This window comes from Amphiura filiformis, chromosome 5 (assembly GCF_039555335.1).
Source record: "Amphiura filiformis chromosome 5, Afil_fr2py, whole genome shotgun sequence".
Lineage (NCBI taxonomy): Eukaryota > Metazoa > Echinodermata > Ophiuroidea > Amphilepidida > Amphiuridae > Amphiura > Amphiura filiformis.
The window spans coordinates 27,206,407-27,228,956 of record NC_092632.1 but is presented as its reverse complement, the minus strand read 5'-3'; the positions used below and the strand labels follow the sequence as shown (position 1 = coordinate 27,228,956).

At 38.5% G+C, this 22,550-nt stretch overlaps 1 protein-coding gene across 1 annotated transcript in view; it reads right to left on the bottom strand.

Moving 5' to 3' along the window:
• Positions 1-7,358: 7,358 nt before the first annotated feature.
• LOC140152897 (dual oxidase 2-like) overlaps positions 7,359-22,550 on the bottom strand; it is a 93,539-nt gene continuing 78,347 nt past the window's right edge. Inside the window, exons 5-7 of the mRNA XM_072175426.1 lie at positions 9,341-9,581; positions 8,017-8,110; positions 7,359-7,545 (exon numbers count right to left, since the gene is read on the bottom strand). Of these exons, the coding sequence (XP_072031527.1) occupies positions 7,362-7,545; positions 8,017-8,110; positions 9,341-9,581 (519 nt within the window). The 3' untranslated portion in view covers positions 7,359-7,361. The remainder of the gene's footprint in view (positions 7,546-8,016; positions 8,111-9,340; positions 9,582-22,550) is intronic.

Sequence of the window (22,550 nt, the reverse complement as noted above, 5' to 3'; positions counted from 1 at the left end):
GACTAAAACTATCTGTAGAAAGCAAAAGACGGCAATAAGCGACAAAGCCAGCCCTCCCCCAAAGTTAATCATTTGAGCGAAAAGAATAGAAGGGCACAGCGGAAACCCAGAAATCGCGCCGGACAAGTGAAAATGCGACATCTGTCTTAAAGCAAAAAAGCCCAGAAAAGCGTCTGGCTACATGTATAGCCTTTAGGTTTTGTCTACAGGCAAGAGATGTGGTTGTTATTCTTCCCTTTTATGTATAATATTCAAAACACTGCGCAATTATACGCAGCAGGCTTGTAAACTTACATAACAAATGTAGCAGTTTAAATCCTGCGTGAAGTGTAGGTTTACCTCAGATACAATAACATATTTATAATGAAGTGTCTTAAGGGGTTACTACACCCCTCGATAAATTTGTGTCTATTTTGCATTGTTCTCACAAACTAATAACACATCAGTGGTAACAAAAGTTACGTATATTATAGAGGCAAGGAATCCAATTACTACACTGGAATTTCAGTGACCCAAGACAAGCAGTTTGTTATTTATGATAAGAAATATGGTACCGCTAGGATGTACCTCATTTCCTATCATATATACTGAACCTCTTGTCTTGAGTCACTGAAATTTTAGTGTAGTAATTGGATTACAATAATATACATAACTTTTGTTACCAGTGTGTTATAATTTTTTAAAGAAAATGCAAAAATAGTCACAAATTTACCACAGGGGTGTAGTACCCCCTTAACTGCATGGTGCTGCACTTACCAGCATTGTTGTACGCAAATCAAATTGCTCATAAAACTGTGTGATGAACAGATGTATAGTGACAAAGTTACTGGCGTCGTTTTCTTCGATCTCGCGGATGATGTCTGTCAACCATTCGAATTGTCTCTGCGTTCTCGTTACCCAAACGAAATGAACCTATTATAAATTGATCAAAGCAACTTGTAAATATTACAATGATCATTTTTAGGCACCGCATTTTGGTCCTTTAGTACTTTCGGTGACCGGTTAGGTACTGATGACTCTTTCTATCCTGGTGACGTAAAAAATTGCATCAAGTATAACAATTTCCATTTGTGTTGTCGTCATTGAAATAAAGCAGAATAGGCCTACAATTGATGATAACCTCAGCTGGAAATCCAACACTATTTACATCACTGAAATTCCAGGTCTTTACTGTACATTGTTTGGCCAGATAAAACAACGCCAATCTGTATTATCTTTTGCTTATTTAAAAACGAGTTATTAGGTCCTGCATTCACTTTTCCATCAATTAAATACCCTGAAAATCCATGATTTCTTCCAACTCGGTTGCATCTTATTCTCCAGATATGATAACAATGTAGCTCAATGTCATTTGCAAACCTTAGATGATTTGATTGCTTTTCATTTACATTGATGCCAGTTCAATATCTTGAAGATCTTTCTAGACTTGTGAGTTGTCTGTTTTTATAACTAGCATTTTTAAACTAGCATTTTCTTGGAGTTCAAAGTCACATTACGTATATAGTTTTCCTGAACGAGAACACTTTACGAGTTCTACCAAATCTTTAAATATGGCATAATCTGCTCATTGTTGATACCATTGGGCTATTCCAGAAAATAATTGCACACCCCCTATAGAGGAGTAAATTTTCAATCAAAGAAATGTCCGGATTTCCAAGTCTGCTTACTGAAAACGACTGGAATTCCAGTTTCCAATATCACTTGAAAAAGCTTGGAAATCCAATTAAATGAAGGAAAAATGACGGAAACGTCCAAAATTAACTCTTAAATGGAGGATTTCTGATGTTGAACTATTTTTCTGCCGGATATTTTTACCTTTGGACACTTTAAAAGTCTGGATTTCCAACAGTCTCGATTGGACAAATAGTCCGGATATCCGCACTCCTCTATAGGGGTGTGCATCTATTTTCTGGAATAGCCCATTCACATAGCAAGTGCTGAATTAGGAATAAATATAAGAAATCAGGGCGGGCTCTTAAATTTTAAACATTTTCCCGGGACATTTTCTCGTGCTTTTAATTTTAATTACGCGTTAGAGACACAGGTCATTTTAGAAACACTGATTATCGCCCAGAAAGTCCCGGGGGATTCCTGTTTTACGGTGTGCACTTTATAAAAACTTTTAATCCATTCTAATATCCTTGATACTAAGTAGTTCATTAGCGTACCTTCTTGCATTGCAAACGTTGACGGCTATTTGACATTTGAGTGATGTCTTGAAGGATAGACGCAAACGGCGTGACTCCAGTACCCCCTCCAATCAGAACCGACACATCAAATCGACACCAATCCTGGAGACCTGTACCATAAGGTCCGTCTACGTAAAGCTGTATGTAGAAATAAGTGACTATTTACAGTACAAAAATACATTTAGGACATTTCTTGTGGCATGCTTTATAGTGTGTGTGCATAATGCTTAAGAGGTGCAATGAGAATTCTCGGCCGGGTGAATAATGCATTGCAAAACGCTCAACGCTCAACGCTCAAAATATGACATTTCCCCCGCCCGAATCACATATAGTTAGCAAGTTAAGCTTTTGATTTGGATCCCAAAAATAGCATGCGCTAATAAATTAAGTGTGCCAAGACATTATTGCATAATTATTACATAGCCCCATCCCGGGAAGCTAGAGTCCGTAAAATATCTTTGATACTAGATTTCTAATTTCCTAACAGGGTACGTCTTACTAACCTTAGGGTAAGGGCAATCACCTATGACATCCGGATCAAATGCACTTCGCAAATTAATCGTCCATGGTCCAACAGCTCGAATGTGTACAGACAAGTGTGCTTCGTGTGGTGATGAAGACAACGTGAAGGGATGGTATTCCCCACTTCTTAGCTCTTTGCAGGCAATGCGTACCCACTGTCCAGACTTAAACTCGAATCCTCTTGGTCTTATAAATACTAAATGCGTCACATCTATGACGAGAAGGCAAAAAAGGTATACCATACAAGATTATTTCATAGTTACTTTGATGTTCCTTATTATTCTTGTTGTTGTTTGCTAACTGTTTTTATGTCTGTATTTTTGTGACCTTTGTAAACAAAATAATAATTAGCAATTGTACACTAACGTATAAATGATTAATAGTTAACTAAAACAAAATTATCTACAGTACCTGATGGTAGTAGCTCAGCTTTAACAACAGCAATTTCTGCTTTATTTCGTGAAACACTGACAAGCTTATCCAAGGTGAAAAGGATGGCAGGGCCCAGGAAGAAGAACCACGTAAATGGAGGCTGTACCAGAAGCCCGACGCCATGAAGAAACATTAGTATATATAGGACAATATACAAACTATGAGTAAGCCAGAAGACCTGGAAGACATGACGACGGGCCGTTTGTGTGGCAAATGTGTATATAACGGCACCAATTAGGACCAGGAGTACTCCAGTGGAACCGGTAATTGTGTTCCAACACCAGTAATGGAAATCGGTTAAAGTATGGGATCTAAAAACAAACGAGCAATCAAAGCAAACATACAATCAAATAAAATCAAGCCAATTCTTAGCTATAACTATTCACAATTTGCATATTAGTATTATCCCAACCTAATAACCTCAGATCTATATAAAGAATTAACTAAGTCACATTGGTGCATTCGGATCGGTTCCTGACAGGGCAATGCACGTTTCACTTTACCACCAGTGACAACTTATCGCTGGATTGTAGTTGATGATCAAAATCAAAGGAAAACATTGAGCCATTCGCCTTTTAAGTGTATTTAGATACCCGGCAAATTCAAGACTTTATATCTTTACTATAGATTGTAAATACACACACAAACAAAAAATCAGACAAGAATGGCGATGTACATCTGCCACTTGTGCAAAGAGTTATGATCGAATGGCAAAATAGTGTATAAGATGATACAATTTTCGAGATAATAGGAAAAGTCTTCGACAAGATGCAATACTAACCGATGAAAATAGTCCGGGAAATAACATGACAAGTCGTCTGGCGAGTGGGTATTGATGTGATAAAAATTAAAGCCATGACCAATAATATGGACCACTGAAAAAACAATAATAACTTACTTTAACTGTCACTTTTAATCATTGTTAAACATGAATATTTTTATGGCTTGTTATTATCTGGCATTGCCACCGTTGCGCGCGATACCATTGACTTACGATTCCAAGCATCCTGTAATAAATCTTTCTTTGTCTATTCGATTAATTTGGGGGTAATGCATTTGTTTATTTCAAAATCTGCATGTTTAGCTAAAGGTTGAAATAGTAATTTTTTTTATTGCTTTGAAATAAGGAGTTAAGAAGTGATGGTTATGAATTAGATTAATATCTTTAAATCTACTGTGTTCGGGTATTGTGAAAAATGTTAACATTTCGCTTTGGATCTCGGTTCCAAAGTCAAAATGTTAGATTTTCATAATACACCATCTGAACAACAAATGCGCGTAAAAAGAAGCGCCAATATAGCAATAATCTTGTACATAGAAGTAATAAACCTCTAATTACACTACATACGCGTAAAAAGAAGCGCCAATCTAGCAATAATCTTGTGCATAAAAGTAATAAACCTCTATTACACTACTTACGCGTAAAAAGAAGCGCCAATCTAGCAATAATCTTGTGCATAGAAGTAGCGGCATCAAATGGTATGTAGAGGCGTAAGAATGTTTCTCTAAGCTTTGTTATACTGTTACGACACATAGTAATTAACAGAGATGAGTAGGTAAACATCATGGCACTTGCTGCTCCTCTCGTTATAGACACACCATGACCGGCAATACGTATCAGTCCTTTATGATCTCGTTCCATCGAAAATACTGCATGCAATGATTTACATTGATTAATAAAAATATGACAAAGAAAAATATTCAGCAATGTATTGTGGTTTATATCAATGAGGAATTCTGGAAAGTATAGAAGAGATGACCTATGATGTTTACATTCAGGACGTCCTCTATTGTTTCACAGACCACATAAAATCGTTTCAAAAATTAATTTCTAAAACCTTTTGCAAAGTAGCTTGTAGCACCTGCAAGTAAGTTTGGTAAACTTTTTGGTATTATTTATTTTGAAACCAACGTTAATGCAAAAAATGCTAAGTCAGGTACCGCGTGAGCAAACTCAAAATAGCGCAAACAGCGCGAGCGTACACAAAAGAAACTTCTCGCGTAAGATAAGCGATGTCGCCAGGTCTGTACGCTGTGCCGGCGCGCCGCGGCGTCAGCTGAATTCGAGTACGCTTAGAGGGCACAGGCATGGAAAATTCCAATCTGTGTATTAATAATCTAAGGATCTTATATATGGCCACTTCCAGCCGCTGATGGCGTTTTGGCTCGGCTAACTCAAATTAGTCGGAATTAGCGAAGCAGAAAGCTGAAAGCGAGGACGATTGTGTTTGAGAGCTAGCCGAGCTAAAACACCATCAACGGCTGGAAGGGACCGATTATAAGAAAACTCTGTAAGCTTCTGTAGGTCAACAGTGGAACAAAGTCACCAAACATTCGATTATTCGCGTATGTTAACGCGGCTCTGTTCATTTCATTTTTGATATTCCCATTATTAACGTGTAAAATTAGAATGTGTTGATTCGATGGTATAATGTTATTTATTTATGTTTTTATTGCCATAATTGTGCGTTATATCAAGTACAAAAGATCGATTATTGCCTCTTTTTTCTGGAATGGCTACAATGGTCAATCTTAAAGAGTAAGCGAGTGAATCTATTAAGAGTGACACTTCCACTCCCTTTTCAATCTGTTTCATTTTTCAAGAATTTTTCTGAAAAGAAGAACACTCTGAAAAGCGTTACATTCACTCCATTTCAACCTCCACGGATATTCTTTTAGAGTTAAATAGCTCGATATTCAATCCTTTACATTTCAAGATGTAAGATATACATGGATTAGCAGAGTGATGCCCAAGCATAACAACAAAACCATTTACAAGACATAAAAATATTTCCAGACTTATAACTTTCTTCTGTTCTAAAACGAGGGACCAAAATATATCCTCGCTTCGTTCATCAAGACGAGGATAGTCCATTTTAGATATGTGACAGAAACTTACTATATGCTCGTTCGGCGAAAATTAAGACGCAGGTGATGATATACATCGATAGCCAGCATATATGAAGACGCCTATTCTCAATGTAACTTAGTGTTGACCTCCAACGATTCGCGCTCCTCGTAAATACTTGGACTCCCTCTAGAGTATCTACGTTGATGGTGCCTCTCCTTCGAAATCTTCTTGGACTATAATCAAAGACAGAAATAAAAAGAATACTTTGCGTGAAATTACGTCTGACGTCATCTGTCAATCAAACTCGGGCACAATTTGTTTACGAGTGTCGTGATGATCAAGTTTCTGAACGCAGCGGTAAAACATGTAACTTGTGGTTAATTTTGCACCATCAAATATACAAACTCCCAAAAGTTAGGTCTTCGTAATACGAAACTTTCTTTTCATGTCAACAATGCCTTAGACTTCTACGCAGTCTACTTGCCCATCGTGCATACTCTGGCTATTGCATTTAAGCTTAAAACTCTGATTTAATTAATTTCTTTTACGCGGTATTAACCAATCAGGGGTCGTGGGGAGTTTGATTGACAATGCCTCACATTATACCAATGACAAATATATGTTAAGTTGGTACTACACCCCCTGATAAATTTTGGACTAATTTTGCATTTTTCTCAAAAAATAACTAGACTTGGGTAACAAAGGTTATGTATATTATAGGGGCAAGGAATCCAATTACTTCAATGAAATGTCAGTGATTCAAGACAAAAGTGGTTCATTATATATTAAGAAATGAGATGCATCTTTTCTTATCATAAATCAAGGGGTGTAGTACCACCTTAAGTATTGCAATTTTGGTATTTTAATTAGTAAAGACAATATTCCATTGACCAGAAATTTGCAATAGTAAGAAGATGATGTATTGTAGAAACATATGATGTATAATAAATGATAAATGGATATCTCGTCTGCAAGTCATTCATTATAGCAGCGTGCAGCGGGTCACTCAATATCATATCTAATTTGCTGCGTGATATGATGTGAGTTTTAATGTCTAAACCTAGTTGACTAAACATCGATCTCAGCTAAGATAATTAAAATATATACCTTGTTTGTTTCTCATTTTCGTTTTGGAAGACGTTGATGCTACCTGTAAGTATATAAATATTAAAGGGATATCCAGTCATTTCGAAACCCAAAACTCATGGCCAACTTATCGGCATAAATATCGAAATTTACCTCACTTTTAGGAAATAACATCTTATCGATTCTATATTAGATTCATTTTTATAACATGGCATATCTAGGCCTTAACAGCATGAAACTGTTATCTCGTAGAAACTGCTGATAGGTTTGCGCCCAGATAGCTATTTACCAGATATTTGCAGTGCCGATTCGTTAAAATCGTCCTTATGTTCAGCCATCAAAACGATGAAGTCTTGGAATGTTAATTCTGCTTTATTTTCAAACCCAGCAGCAATGAACATCGAATTAATGACTTTCTCTAGTTGGGATGATTCTAATGATGCGTTAACCATCTCCATCATAGATCTTTAAAAAAGAACATAAACATTGATTAGAATTAACACTTTTCACAATTTCTTCATCTATAAGCACGGGACGCTGTAGTGCTGGTTATGTGCATTTTCCAAGAAGATCTTTACAAAAGCTTGTTTACTTCTTCTTTCATATGTGCATATCAGAGCAAATTGACTTTTGTCAATAACTCTACATCAAAAAGTCATGTTTGTTCTCAGATTACATATCAAAAGCATCAGCATTGATTTGAACCATCGTGTCTTTACCGTCTTCAAGTATTATGTAACCATGTCCCATTGGGTCAGTTGCCTCAAACATTTGATTACAATAGCTATGTACAGATATGACGCTTTGCATACGGACCCACTGTGATACGGACCGGACGACTGGCAAAGCTCACCCCTCTAATTTAAACGTATCCAGGCTGGGCATTTATTATAGAGTGCAATGTTTAATTCAAGACAATTTATAGAGTGCACTTACTTTAACATAGTATTGAATTTGCTTCGATCTAATGCTCCCGATCCGTCAAGGTCATACATGTTAAACATCATACGCATTTTATCTTCAGGTTGACCTAATGCCAGCAAAGAGAATGTCAAAATCGGCGATATTTATTACTCAGATTACAGCAGACCATTTCGGTAATCAAAACCGAAACCGAGACTATACATTAATATCGATCACATCGTTACTTTAATAACAGTCAAAATGTGCATCAACGATGAGGTAGTTTTGGTTTCTTCGGAAAGGGTTCTAGGAATTAGGTCGATTCACAATACGAAGCGCCTCCAGCGGTTGCTGGGTAGATGCCAAAATAGGCAGTGCATCATGGGAAACTGTCAACATCTAAAGCCCGCGTAATACGTATACAACACAGGAACTTGTCATTGTGTGTTTAAATGTGATGTTACACGCAAATGCTTTAAAACAGCAGTTTACATTTGTAGTAGATCCATTTTCGAACTGTTTGCAACATTATTATCATCACACTCACGTGAAAATCCAATGGTGGGTAAAGATGCAATGTCGACCCTGGAGGTCAAATATTGGACTAGCAAGAGCAACCGTTGGCGGCGCGTTGTATTGTGAATCGCGAGAAATCTTAAGGGTGACTTTACAACTGATCAACCGGCGCATAGTTTGTCTCGTCTATGTTCAATTTTATACCATCAATTTTTTTATATTTGGAATTGGAGTAGTGCGTATAATATGCGCACGGGATCGCAATACGTGCAACTGAAGTTGCCGACTAGTTTCGTTCATTTTAGCATATTTAACTGACTACGAATGAGAATAAACGATGGGTGCGCCGGCATCCACTACTCAAAGTATTGCACCTGCCTATCCTCTATGACACGATAGAGGATAGGAAAAACAAAAATTCCTGTCGTTTATGTTCTAAATGATGACCACACTCAATGCTGAACAGAAAGAAAATGTTAAACATGATAATATGTTTTGAACAAATATGTTTTAACTTCTTTTAAACATGTTAAATGAGTCCTGATGTCAATTGGTATTGTGTTCCAGTGCCGTAGCGTCATAGGGGCACAGGGGGACGTGGCCCATTCGATCTGAAGATTTAAAAAATCCAATAGGAAAATTGCCGAAAAATGCCCCCACCCAATCAGGCCCGGTGCCCCCAATCATGGTCGGTGCCCTCCAATAGGAAGACTCACGCTACGCCACTGTTGTGTTCCACAGTGCTGGTCCTATGTATGAGAAACTTCTTTCACCATGAAATGCGCTGAAGGTTGGGTATCTTAATTACTGTGAATAGGTGATCGAACAGGGCGAGACATACCTTTAGTAAAGATAACGAGGACATCCAAAAACTCCCGGAATGAGATCGTTCCACTGTTGGTTTTATCCGCCAGTTCAAACATCTTTTCAACGAAGAGACTATCAGGCTTCATCGAAAGGGTTTCAGCAAATTCAGTTTTTGTCAGTTCAAACGCCAGTAGGCCTTTGGGTTGGTTTTTGGCAAGAGCTTCTTTAACTCCTCGGAATTCATCTGATTCAGTATCAACATTCAGATTAGAAACCTTTAAATGAGACAGAATGTCCGTTTTATTGGCAAAGCTAATGCATAAAGTGATCGCTATAATTATCATCTAAGGTTACGAGTACTTTCTTTAGCGTCGTAAACATGGTAAAAATGGGCTAAAATAGAATCAACACGTTTACGATAAAGGTAAACTCGAGATTAGTGGCGGTGACGGGAGGGTGGATGTACGGAAAGCGAGAGCGGACCCCCGACCCGACGAAGTTTCACCCGACTGCGCCAAATAATATGCCGACCCGACAAAAAAAAAAAGCCGACCATTTGAAGAGTGCTTTTACTTTTTGTTTCTAGCACCGACCCGCTTAAATTTGTGCCGCCTGCGCCCAAATTATGCCGACCCCGACAAAATTATTTAATAAATATGCCGACCCCGACAACTAAAACACCCGCCCGCCTAGTGTATGCAGCCGTCTGCAAGTTTAAATACCCGCCCGCCTAAATATCCGCCCCGCCTAGATATCCGCCCGCCTAAATACCCGCCCGCCTAAATATAAATCCCGCAATGCTGAAATCCCGCTATCCCGAAATCCCGCAAAAGCGGCCGCTATCTGGCAATTACGGAAAGCGAGAGCGGACCCCCGACCCGACGAAGTTTCACCCGACTGCGCCAAATAATATGCCGACCCGACAAAAAAAAAGCCGACCATTTGAAGAGTGCTTTTACTTTTTGTTTCTAGCACCGACCCGCTTAAATTTGTGCCGCCTGCGCCCAAATTATGCCGACCCCGACAAAATTATTTAATAAATATGCCGACCCCGACAACTAAAACACCCGCCCGCCTAGTGTATGCAGCCGTCTGCAAGTTTAAATACCCGCCCGCCTAAATATCCGCCCGCCTAGATATCCGCCCGCCTAAATACCCGCCCCGCCTAAATATACATCCCGCAATGCTGAAATCCCGCTATCCCGAAATCCCGCAAAAGCGGCCGCTATCTGGCAATGCCTGAAAAGCGGCCGACATCCAGCAATTGCGCAAAAGCGGCCGATATCCAGCAAGCAATCCGTGAAAAGCGGCCGACATCCAGCAATTGCTCATAAGCGGCCGCTATCCATCAAGTAATCCCTGAAAAGCGGCCGACATCCAGCAATTGCTCAAAAGCGGCCGCTATCCAGCAATGCCGACTGCGCCGAAATAGAGAAGATAAGGCGGCCGACATCCAGCAACTGCTCAAAAGCGGCCGCTATCCAGCAATGCCGACTGCGCCGAGATACACATGAGAAGATACTGTATGCAACCTGAACCTTCTTGATATAAAACTGCATGCACTATGGACCACAATAGCCTCATCCCAAATAACATAGTTCAATAAGCTCAATTAAACATCCATAGTGCAAAATTTAACCTCAAGTTGCAGCGTATGAGTTTTTGTACCCCAATTTTTAAAGGTCATTCAATGAGTGTACAGACGTATTGGGATTAAAGAACTGTGCCCTGATAGATGAGCATGTCGTGGATCCTAGCACGCTAGTGATGGTGTTTACTCACAGAATTATCGTAATAGATTGGATATTAACCCACCATATTCTGAACCGGATTCTGAATATCGAAGCCAGGGATCGAAGCTCTCGAACATCTATAAATATTTATTTTCTTTATTACTAATTCCAGTTCTTCGTTAATGGTTTGGTATTCATGTTCTTGTCGTGTGTTCGTCATGGTCATTATCATGCATTTTATACTTATAATTGTTATTAATTATATTTATTTATTTATTTGTGTATTACTGTTCTTTAATAGCGTCCTGCTACCGTATGGCTGTCGTGATTGCATGGGTTAATACATTTGCATATAACGGAACATGTTCAACAGTCCATGGTTTAAGGTGATCATCCGTGTGCCCTGCGATGATTTTCTCTGTCAATGTTTATTGTAGTTCTTATGAAAAATAACTATCTGCGAAAGCTAGCTTGAAGAGAGACAAGGGTTCTGACCGGTTGAATTTCCCCCTCCCATGCCCCCTCCCCAGAGGGGGTTCTCCCTGGTTGAAGGTATACGGGGATGTGCCACGGTTTTGGGTTTAAAAAAAACCCAGCAAAAAGTAAGTAGGCCTATAGAGAAATTCAGCATCAAAAAGTCTGCGTGGCAAATCTCCGTAAAAATTCATCCTCTGTGTCTATTGAGCATGTGAAAAATAGCATGTATGAAAGAACCACCCAAGTCCAGGATTTGAGAACTGGAGTTGTTCTTTCATACATATAACAGGCCTATGTATAGCAACAATTTCCCATGCTTAACTCAATTTGGCCAAACTGTGGACTTGGGTGGGTTTTGTATTCATATATTCAATTGCTTTTCCCTCCTCCCTGCCTGCCATCAAACCCTTCCCCCTCCCCTTTTGAACTGGCCCCAAAAGGTGGAGGGCAAACATATTATTGACTCCTCCAATTTTATTAGGGCTTATAATAATTGGACAGGCTCTTTCCTCAGCCTAAATATCCTCTAAAGATTCCTGGTCCCGGGGCCGGGGGCATTCGAATATGAAAATGACATATCTGTGCCTACCGGATCCGGAGTACGGACACTGGGTCATTTTAAACAAAAATTGCTACAAAAATGTAAAAAATGTCCTATTTCTGAAACAAAGAGGGAGTCATTGGGTGTATTCTGCTGAAAAAAGGGGTTCATCGGGTGGCAGATTTGCCTCAAAAATGGGGATCTATTGACAGGCACATGATGCGTACCAATATATGGGAGTCCCCCTCCCCCCGGCTTACTGGTTTATGTTTATCCGTGTAGCACGATGATTTTATCCCAATGATCTAATTTTTTATTCTCTTGCATATCTGTATCACCTTAACCTATGCGTTTTTGAAATAATTGTTTTTGCCCAAAGACCGGTCAAGGTCTTTTGTTTGCGTAAAAGCCAATGGACAAATTTCTGTGGAAATTCCGCCGTTCAATGAATGATACGGGTCGATTTCCGGCTTGGCCAACCAGTCAAGAGGTGCCGATGCGCCAGAACAATTATAACGTATTTCTAATGTAAATTGCGGTAGCAATTTTCTCGTTGTCGGGGAATTTGCGCCAACCAGGGGAACCACGGGTTTCATTTATTCGATGCGAAGAGACACAATATACCACGTCCGTCTAACCATGTATCAGTAGGCCTATCGTTAATATGGGCAAATAAAATTTAGAATCATTAGGCCTACAATTCAAACAATTGTAAAATTAGTGTGTATTGTATCACCAAAAATAATGATGTACCTGAGGATGATGACCCTGATGTTGCCGATGTTTCGGATGAGGAGGATTACTCAAATGATGATGATGATGATGATGATAATGATAACGATTCAGATAATGATGATGACTCAGATGATGATGATTTCTCAGATGACTCATATGGTGACTCATATAATGACTCAGTGATGACTCAGATGATGATGATGATGGTGGTGATGATGTACTAGATAAGAATGATGATGATGCCTAGGATAATGAGGACTTAGATGATCATGGTGACAATGAGGATGACAAGATGCCGATGCATCAGATTCAGTCACTGACTCGGATGATGACTTGGATATAATGATGATGCTTCGGATGATTTGATGATGATGATGACGATGATGATCACCCTGATGACCCCTTTTTTAGGCGCGGCTACCCAAAGACCTTTTTGGACTGGGCCAGGATGAGCTGGCCCGGTACTTATTAGTCGGAAATAAAAAATTGCTGTTTCTTGAATGAATAAGATAGAATTCGTAAAGAAAACAGGTGGACCTGGAACAAGTTGTTTTGATAAAGTTTAAACGTGTAAACATTAAAGTTGTACAGGGTGTCCCAGAAAAAATTACCGGGCAAACTAATTTGGCCGTAAGTTGAAAATTAAGCAACCAAATCAAAAAAATTTAAAAAGCAGCGTATAGCCCATCTTATTTTGCATCTTATATGTCAATTTTACTTGAATCAATTGACCAATTGCGAAGAAATGAGCGTTTAAATAATGCATGCGTCAATGCAGTTCCCGGGTGCAGTTCATTCCAAGTTTGATCAACAGGCCCTTTTCATATTCGCTCACCTCTTCCTAATCGATTTTCATTATCTAGATCAATATATTATTGAAACTTAATACCTTGATGTTTTGCAAAAGTTCATTCTACAAATCGTATACTTTGCAAACTTGCTTAATTTATTGTTGTTAATAAGTTATGTACGTTTTACAAAAGTGTTGTTGTTTCAGCCCTCTTTACAATGTAATTCAAGAACCGCAGTACCTATTAATTTGTTTTATTTCAATTCTTCTACACGCTCGCTATGAATTGAGCAATGCAGTTTTTGCCAAAACTCACTACCATTCGTAAGATGCTGTGAACTACCAAATCACAACAGTTTAAAATAATTGATAATCTTAAGGGGGTACTACACCCCTGCCCGAATTTGTGCCTATTTTTGCATTTTTCTTTAAAAAATTTAGCGCATTGGGGACAAGTAAGATATGTATATTATAGGGGCAAGGACTACAACTACTGCACTGGAAATTTTATTTCAGCACAGACAACAGTTGTGGAGTTACAGTTAAAAATAAGGGAAAAACTATTTTTGATCAATACATCAATAACTACTAACTTTGAGTTGCTGAATTTTCAGTACAGTAGTTGTAGTCCTTGTGCTATAATTTTTGAGAAAATAGACAAAAAATTGACCAGGGGTGTTGTGCCCCCTTAAATTTTTATAATTCTTAATTCTTATAACATAGGCCCCAATGTTGCACAAAATAATAATAAAGACGGATGCAGAATCACAGTCAAAAGGTGTAAAAAGATGACAATGTAAAATAACATGCATTTTTTCAACATTTAAAATTTAGATTGATTTCAGTCAATTTTCATAATGCTATTACCTATTTGTGCAATCTCAAAGACTTGAAATGAACAATGCATGCATACGGTATATCTGGATCTAAGTTTCAAATAATTATAATGCTCCAAGTCTATTAAAAACACACCTTATTCATGAATATTCATATTACTGGGCTCATAAGCATGATTTGATAAGAATGTTTTGAGGTTTTGTGTTGAAATTGCTCAAAAGTATATTACTTTTTGGCTTCTTATATACCATTTTGTACTGTGTGATAATTATTCTTACTCCGAAGTTGTAAACATCACTGCAAAAGTGTGTTTAGGAATTAAACACTATCTTGCACCATGTTTTTTAATCATGTTTAAATGCTACACATGTTTAGGAATTTGATGGGCTGTGTTTAGGAAATTTGACATTGGTGTTTAGGAATCAAACATGTTTAGAAACGTGGTGCAAGAAAAGTGTTTTATTCCTAAAAACCAATGTCAAATTCCATAACATCATGTGTTAAATTCCTAAACACATACCCATCAAATTCCTAAACATGTGTAGCATTTAAACATGTTTAAAAACATGGTGCAAGATAGTGTTTAGAAAAGTGTTTAATTCCTAAACACACTTTTTGCAGTGCGCTGTCTGCACACCCCATCACGTCAAGTGCCCCGAGATGGAGCGGTTAGTAGCTATATATCAGGGCTGGCTGCCACTATAGGGTTTAGGAATCAAGCATGTTTAGAAATGTGGTGCAAGAAAGGTGTTTAATTCCTAAACACGCTTTTTTTTGTGATGGTAAATGAATAAATTGGCAAATGTTAAGAATAGATGCATCACTTTCATTATTCAACATTAATTTCAAAATGCAAGTTGATTTCAAGATATGCACGTTGGTACTAGTTTTATGATAATTATTATGGTGCCCAATTTCTTGTGGGCAAAATAATTTACTGGGTGAGCACTTTTGGGCAATGGGCAAGTTGAATTTACTGGGTGGCAAATTAATTTACTGGGTGGGCATTTGCCCACCCAGTTAACATGTTATTTATCTCCTGGTCCAAATTTAGTCAAAGACGAACTTGATTTTTAAATCATTTTGGCTAGATGTTTTAACAAAAACCATTCATGATTCAAAATATAAGGTGCCAAATTCCGTCCTGTCTCTCGTTTATTAGATTAAACATTTTTTCTTAATCATGTTAAGGGCTGGGGTATGAAAGTTTGGACAGTATTTATTTTGGGACATTAGGGCACATCAGACATATCGAATTGCATTCTGAATACGAAGAATGTTATTCTGATATCAAATAATTTTGGTTTTTGAAATTCGCAATTTAATACACATTTTATGGCAAATCATTAAAATTGATATTTTTGATATTTAACAGTACTCGAAGAAACTTTATAAATCTGATGACTTATACTAACGTGTATGTAGGTGGGATGAAATGCCGACGATCAATTAAAAATTTGACCTTTCGTATTGAAGATATGGATTTTTTTTCCCAAAACACCCAAAAAAATTAGGTCTTTTTGGGAAAAAAATCTATATCTTCAATATGAAAGGTCAAAATTTTCAATTAACCGTCGGTTTTTCCTCCCTGCTACATACCCTTTAAGAATATATCATTGGATTTATATAATTTACTTCGAGGACTGTTATATATCAAAAATTTGAAAAATATTAAATTTTTATAATTTGTCATAAAATTTGTATTATATTGTGATTTTCAAAAAATGAAAATATAAAATATATTCGGTTGAGAGCCCCGAATAAGAATATATTGATGTTCTTTGCGTTACGTAATAGTATGACTATTCCTGTGTGGGAGAGTGCGTGAGTAACCTCACTTCAGGTTCGGTTTCTATCACGGCAACACGTTCTATTCTGTTGCGCAGTTGAATTTAAGTAGTGTGGGTCAAGTTGCTTCTTCTCAGAAGCATGATTGTTTAGAATCATTAGTAAATATTTTATTAAAGCCAGTTTTAGTCTCGGGTGGGATTTTGGTCGATTAAGACTGTTGATAGCGGGAAGGAAGGAATCAACACCACGTTGGCATGGGATAGCCTAGGCAGGAGCCAAGTACTATGCCCTCAGATTTTTCTTGTTCAACAAAAATAAAAAATAAGAAATAAAAAATTGTGTTCAAGTTTTTTTGAGGTTGCGCAGCCCCCTAGTTATCACGTTGATTCCTGTGGTAGGCTGCCCTATTGTATTAGCGTAGGCATGATAACCTAGTTCTGTATAGCATGGCACAGTGTGTGCTTCTCGTTTGGCAGCAATAAACCGACACCAAAATGCTATATTTGTTGTGTGTATGTTGTGTGATGTATGGATAGTCATAGTAAGGGTTTAGCAAAGAATATTTGATATCAGAAAGACATGCTTCGTATTCAGAATGCAATTCGATAGGTCTGAGGTGCTCTCATGTCCCACAAAAAATACTGTCGAAACGCAATAAACGCTCATTTTAGATCCCTTAAGTGAAACTTTCGAAATTATCAATTAATGCAATCGATCCTCTAATTAAAATAAGAAAGATAGATCAAGTATCTTTGGTAGATACTATATTAAATGCTCCAACATTGTCATTAGCCTCGGTCCGAGGGCTCTGGGATGGTGTTTTATTATTATTATTATCATTATTATTATTATTTTCATTATCTTAATCAATATATTATTGAAAAATAACACCTAAGTTCGATGTTTTGCAATAGTTGATTCTACAAATCATATCATTTGAAAACTCGCTTGATTTATTGTTGTTAATGAGTTATGTACGTTATACAAAGGTATTGTTGTTTCAGCCCTCTTTACAACATAACTCAAGAACCACAGGACCTACAAAATTATATCTGTGATATTTGAATTCTTCTACACACTCGCTATGAAAATTTAATGATCAATGCAATTTTTGCCAAAGCTTGCTACCATTCGCAAAACTTTGTCATGGGTAGCAGGAAATAGAAAAGGAGTCATTGAGTATCTGAATTTTTTAAAGGGGTCATAGTGGGTATTAGGTAGGACAATAACACAAAAAGGGGTCCGATTGCAGTAGCGTAGCCAGCGGTGCAGTGGGGCAGGTGGGGCAGAGTACCCCCTGACAAAAAATGATGGAAAAAAGTGCCCCTCAGACAAAACAAGAAAGAGTAAAACAAAAGGGCAAAAGAAAAGAAAAGGGGCAAGGAGCCCTTTTCTACCGAAATTCTACCGAATTTCCCGCAGCCCGATCATGGGCCAAAATAGTGTAAAATGCGAAATTTTGGCGCGCTACGCTCTGCACAATGTAAATATAAAGTCCATTTCAATCCTGATAATGGACAAAAATAGTGTAAAACACCAATTTTTGCGCTACACGCGTACACCGTCCATCTATTGTATAATGCAACTAATTTTTCGTCTGCCCCGAAATTTTATTTGCCCCCCCCCCCCTCCCGACCAAAAAAGCTGGCTACGCCCCTGGGTCATTGGGTACAAGCCGGTTTTTAAAATAGGGGGTCTATCCCGAGCGAGGTAGGCCTACATGATGTAGGCCTATAATAGGCCTATCCGGTATGGAAGTTCCTCCCTCCCCCCGGGGATAGGATAGGCCTACCGATTACCGGACACCACTCAGCCTGATCCTGGGGGGCACTGCCATTACAAGGTGGACACCATGCTCGTGTACAAAAACGCGTAAAAAGGGTAGTTTTTCACGAACGGGCGATGTACGCGCGTACAGTGTAAAGGGTGCCAGAATTGCCAAAGAAAAAAAAAAAGGGTATACTTTTCCATGCAAAATACTTGATTAGGCTTTTTTAGGGTACCAAAGTTTAATGGCAAAATAAAAAAGGGTGAAATAGGCTATGTTTGGCTTCTACCAGAACAAATCGTAGGGTAAAACATTAAGGAACTTCAAACTACTTATATTAAACAACAAAATGAACATGAATTTTTACTTTATTAGTGTTAAAAAATGGCAAAATAGGCCTACTTGTTTAGGGTATGTTTTGCACGAGGTGAGTAATACTCGTTTAGGGTGCGTTTTGAGAGTCCATACATGAGCATGGTGTCTATCACGTAATGTAAGTGGCCCCTCCGGGCCTGATCACACACTTCGTGCTCTATTCTTCCTCCATGGCCTGATTCGAATCACAGTGGGAACCGATAAGGCCAAAAAAAATAGAACATGTTTCACGTCCCCTCCCGCTTCCTTTTTTGAGGTCTTTTCAATTTTCTTTTTATTTTTTGAAATTCAGTTAGGCCTATAACTTTTCAAAAAAATATGTCTAGAAAGTAGCTTTCTATAGCCTTGCTAATATACAAGTAACACTTTTATAAGGTTTTGTGATAGTTAGAGGGGGCCTATCTCTCAGAACAACAAATAAAAAGAGTCACTCCTCCTTTTTCCAGGCATTATTGTACACGCTAAAATAGCTCTAATTATGGGTATTTAGGCTACACCGATTTTGCGATAAAAAATAAAAAGCCCCCTCTTCGCTTAGACTACCCCGTAGTCCACTTGCCCATTGTGCATAGAGGAGAGCGGGGAGTGTTCGCCCTATTTTTTTCTGACCAGCCTAGCGATGTCAATTTTAAGGTTAGGGATGACCTGGTTAGCTCATGTGAAAGCCATATGTCTTAGCTATATACAACCACAATCCCAGAACTATAGGCCTTACAATAGCAACAGGATAGAGCAAACAAAAAAAAGTCTTGCCACGTGGCGCACTTGCCCCATATTGGTGCAGGTCCGTCCATATGGTGGGGTAAGTTCACCCTAATCACAAAAAAAAAAGGTTTAAACATTACTGAGGAAGGGGGGTGAAGGGGGTAGCAGAACGTCCAGCCAAACTGATGAAAGTCCAAATCGGTATTTTGCCTCTCTATCCCATAAAAGAGTGTAACGTAGGCCTACCCGTAGGTTATATACATTAAAAACTCTATATGTGACCGTACAGCACGAATGAGCCGTAAATGTCCTGAATTGTATTCTGAGTTACAGTGTAAAATGGGCATGAAGGTCATATTCATAGGTATTTCAATTTGGTGCTACGTGTATCTCATTAAATGAGGTACACGTAGCACTATATCTGTTGCCTCTTCCCTGTGTATATTCGAAAGATCTTCGTGAAGTTATAGGCTATCTATTTTGTTGGTGGTGGAGTCATGTTGTCACCTAACAAGGCGTTGCGTAGGCCCGGTGCGTAGGCCTATATGTCTTCGTGCATATTTTCTTAATGTTTACAATTAAGAAGAGTTGCTGGATACCTCGTCTCTTCAAAATCTTCAGATTGAGAGATCTATTGTATGTTGGTGGATTCAGTATCTGAATCCTCGATGGCTACAAATTTGTTGAAACCCCTACTCTCTGTTTCCAGTTCTTGAAGTTGTTGTAAGGTGGGTGAGGCGGGAGGGGTGCCCTCGTACCCCATGAAGTCCTCATAAGTGTGATCATCTTCTTCTGGAGATGGAAGTTTGGCCTTTACTAGTGAGTCCTGCAGGTTCTCAGCTCTGCTGTAGCCTATCATTGGTGGTTTGGGGAATGTTATTTTCAGCTTCTGATTGTTGCTGATAATATTCCAATGTTTCTGTATAGCCTGTTTTATGCGCTTGCCCGCGAAATGCGGGGCATATTTGGTTTTGAAAACCAAAGGTAGCCTATTTCTCGAGATTTTGGTTTCTCCTCGAGGAATAAATGGCGGTCTTCAAAGTTGATTGAGGAACCCGCCTTGAGAAGTTCAGCTTCGCTGTAGCCTCTGGTGGAAAGTTTCTCCATGAAGAAATCTTTCTTTTCCAAGAATGTTTCATAGTTGTTATTATTTCTTGCGTATCGCATGACTTCAGCGCGTACGAAACCATCGAAAACTGGCTGTGGGTGGCATGATGATCTATGTAAGAATTGTCCTGTCTCTGTTTTCTTTGTATGACATTTGATGTCCAGGATACCTTTCTCTTTAAAGCGTTTGCCTTTGTATATGACCAGGTCTAGGAATTGGATGGTGTCCTCGGAAGCTTCATATGTAAACTTCAGAGTGTCGTGGAAGGTGTTCACCTGCTGGACGAAAGTTTGTAGGTCTTCTAAACTTCCCGTCCAGAAAACTAACGTGTCATCCATATACCTGTATAAGGTGTGGATGTGTGTAGTCGATTGTAAGATCTTGTTTTCCAATTCATGGACTACAAGGTTACATATGCTACCTGATGATCTTTGGCCCATAGGTACCCCTGAGGTTTGTAGGAAGTATTCGTCATTGAATTCAAAAGAATTCTGTATAACACCAGGCGTAGGAGTTCTACCATGTATTTCATATCTGGAATGATTGGGTCGTAATCAAAAGGGTCCAGATTTGCGAGTGTCTCCAAAGTAACTCGAAAAGCTCGATCTTGTGGGACCGATGTGAACATCGAAACCACATCCAGACTGGCTAAGGTAGAGTCAAGTTTTCGATCTTCCTGATGGTGTCCCCTGTATCCTTCAGGTAAGTGGGTTGGGATCTCACCACTGGTAGAAGGTAGAAGTCTTTGAGTTCTGAGGCCCTCTCCAGTGGAGAGGAGCAGTTGGAGACAACTGGTCTTCCTACAAATCGTACTCCTGGTGGAGGGGTTTTGTGGACTTTAGGTAGCATGAAGAAAACCGGGGTTCTCATTTGCCCATTAAATGGGTCCAGGTAGTCTGTCAAAGCTATGTCGATTTGTTTTTCAACATACATTTCGCAGGCTAGACTGTGTAGCATGCATGTCTGCTGTAGCCTTTGTTGGGTTATAATCTAGTTTTAGGTACTGGTCATTTCTACTTAGTTGTCGGTATCCCTCTTCTAGGTAGTGTTGCTTAGATATTACTGCTATACCTCTACCTTTGTCGTAGGGTTTGAGTATTATCTGAGTGTTTTTCTTCAGAGTTTCCCATGCCCTTTTCTCATTTGGGTTATAGTTGGGTTTGACTTTCTTGGTTGGGATTTCGGACAGTTCCACTTTAAGATTCTCGAAAAGTCCAGGTCATTGCACATGGTGGGACCTGGTTGGCATTACGATGGAAGTCTAAACTTGTGTCTTTTAGGCCATTTACTGAGTGAGGCGTGGTACCTTATTCTCATAATTTTATGAGGTCATTACAATCACGCATGATGGCGTTTTTGCTCGGTTTGTCGGGGAGTAGGGATGAACCCAAGACCTTTGGATAGAGCTAGGATTTGGTCGTCCGAAAGCTCATAGTCCGATAGGTTAGTAATGAAAGCCGAGGCTCTCTCTATTTCTTGATGTTTTTTCTTTAATTTCTGCGTGTTCTTGTGGTTTAGTCTTGAGCACCGTGATGTTTTCTTAATTTTCCTTTGGTGGAGGGTGCGTTTGACTCTGTTGTTCCTCGCCATGTGAGAAAAGCCGCTATCTTTCTGTATAGCATAGGCCCTGATCCTGATAATTGATTAATTTGTTAAAGAAAAAAGTTTTTAAACTTATTTTTAAAACAGTGTGTGGGTTAGGGACTTTGCCCGTTCAAAGTCAAAGTACATAGTCGATTTTTAACTCGGACTTTCGCGATTAATAAACTGGTAGATTCTAAAATCAGAATTGTTCAGTATTGAAGTGCCAATATAATTATGACATTATGATATGTTACACTTTACTTTTACTGTCACTAATAAATTTATATAAACTTTTTCATAACAATTTTATACTAGTATTTGATGTAATAAATATCAGTATAATTTCGAGTTCAGCTGAATGCTTTCATCATGATTAATAATGTGCTTTTATTTATCAAAAATCGACTGTGGCATAGTCTAAGGGCAGAGCAGCACAGTAAACTCACTTCAGAAGAACCAAAGACAACCCAAACAGCCCTTTTCAGAGCTACCTTTTAATCCCAAAAGAGAAATGACTTATGTTGTAAATAAAAGAAAGCAATAAACAACAAAGTAAGAAACATAATAAACAAAAGGCATAAATAAACAAAAAAATAAGTAACTGCAAGTATAGCAAAAGAAGTGCTACTCCACATCCATTTTGCCCACAATTCCATAGCCCATAAGCCCACCGGTAAAGCCCATTCCCCAAATAAAGTTGTTTTTTATAAAGTTATCATGGAGTAATGTTTGATATTCATGCATGATACGTGTGCTTCTTTTTAATCTTTGAAGTAGCCAAACCTCCTCCGTGGACAGAG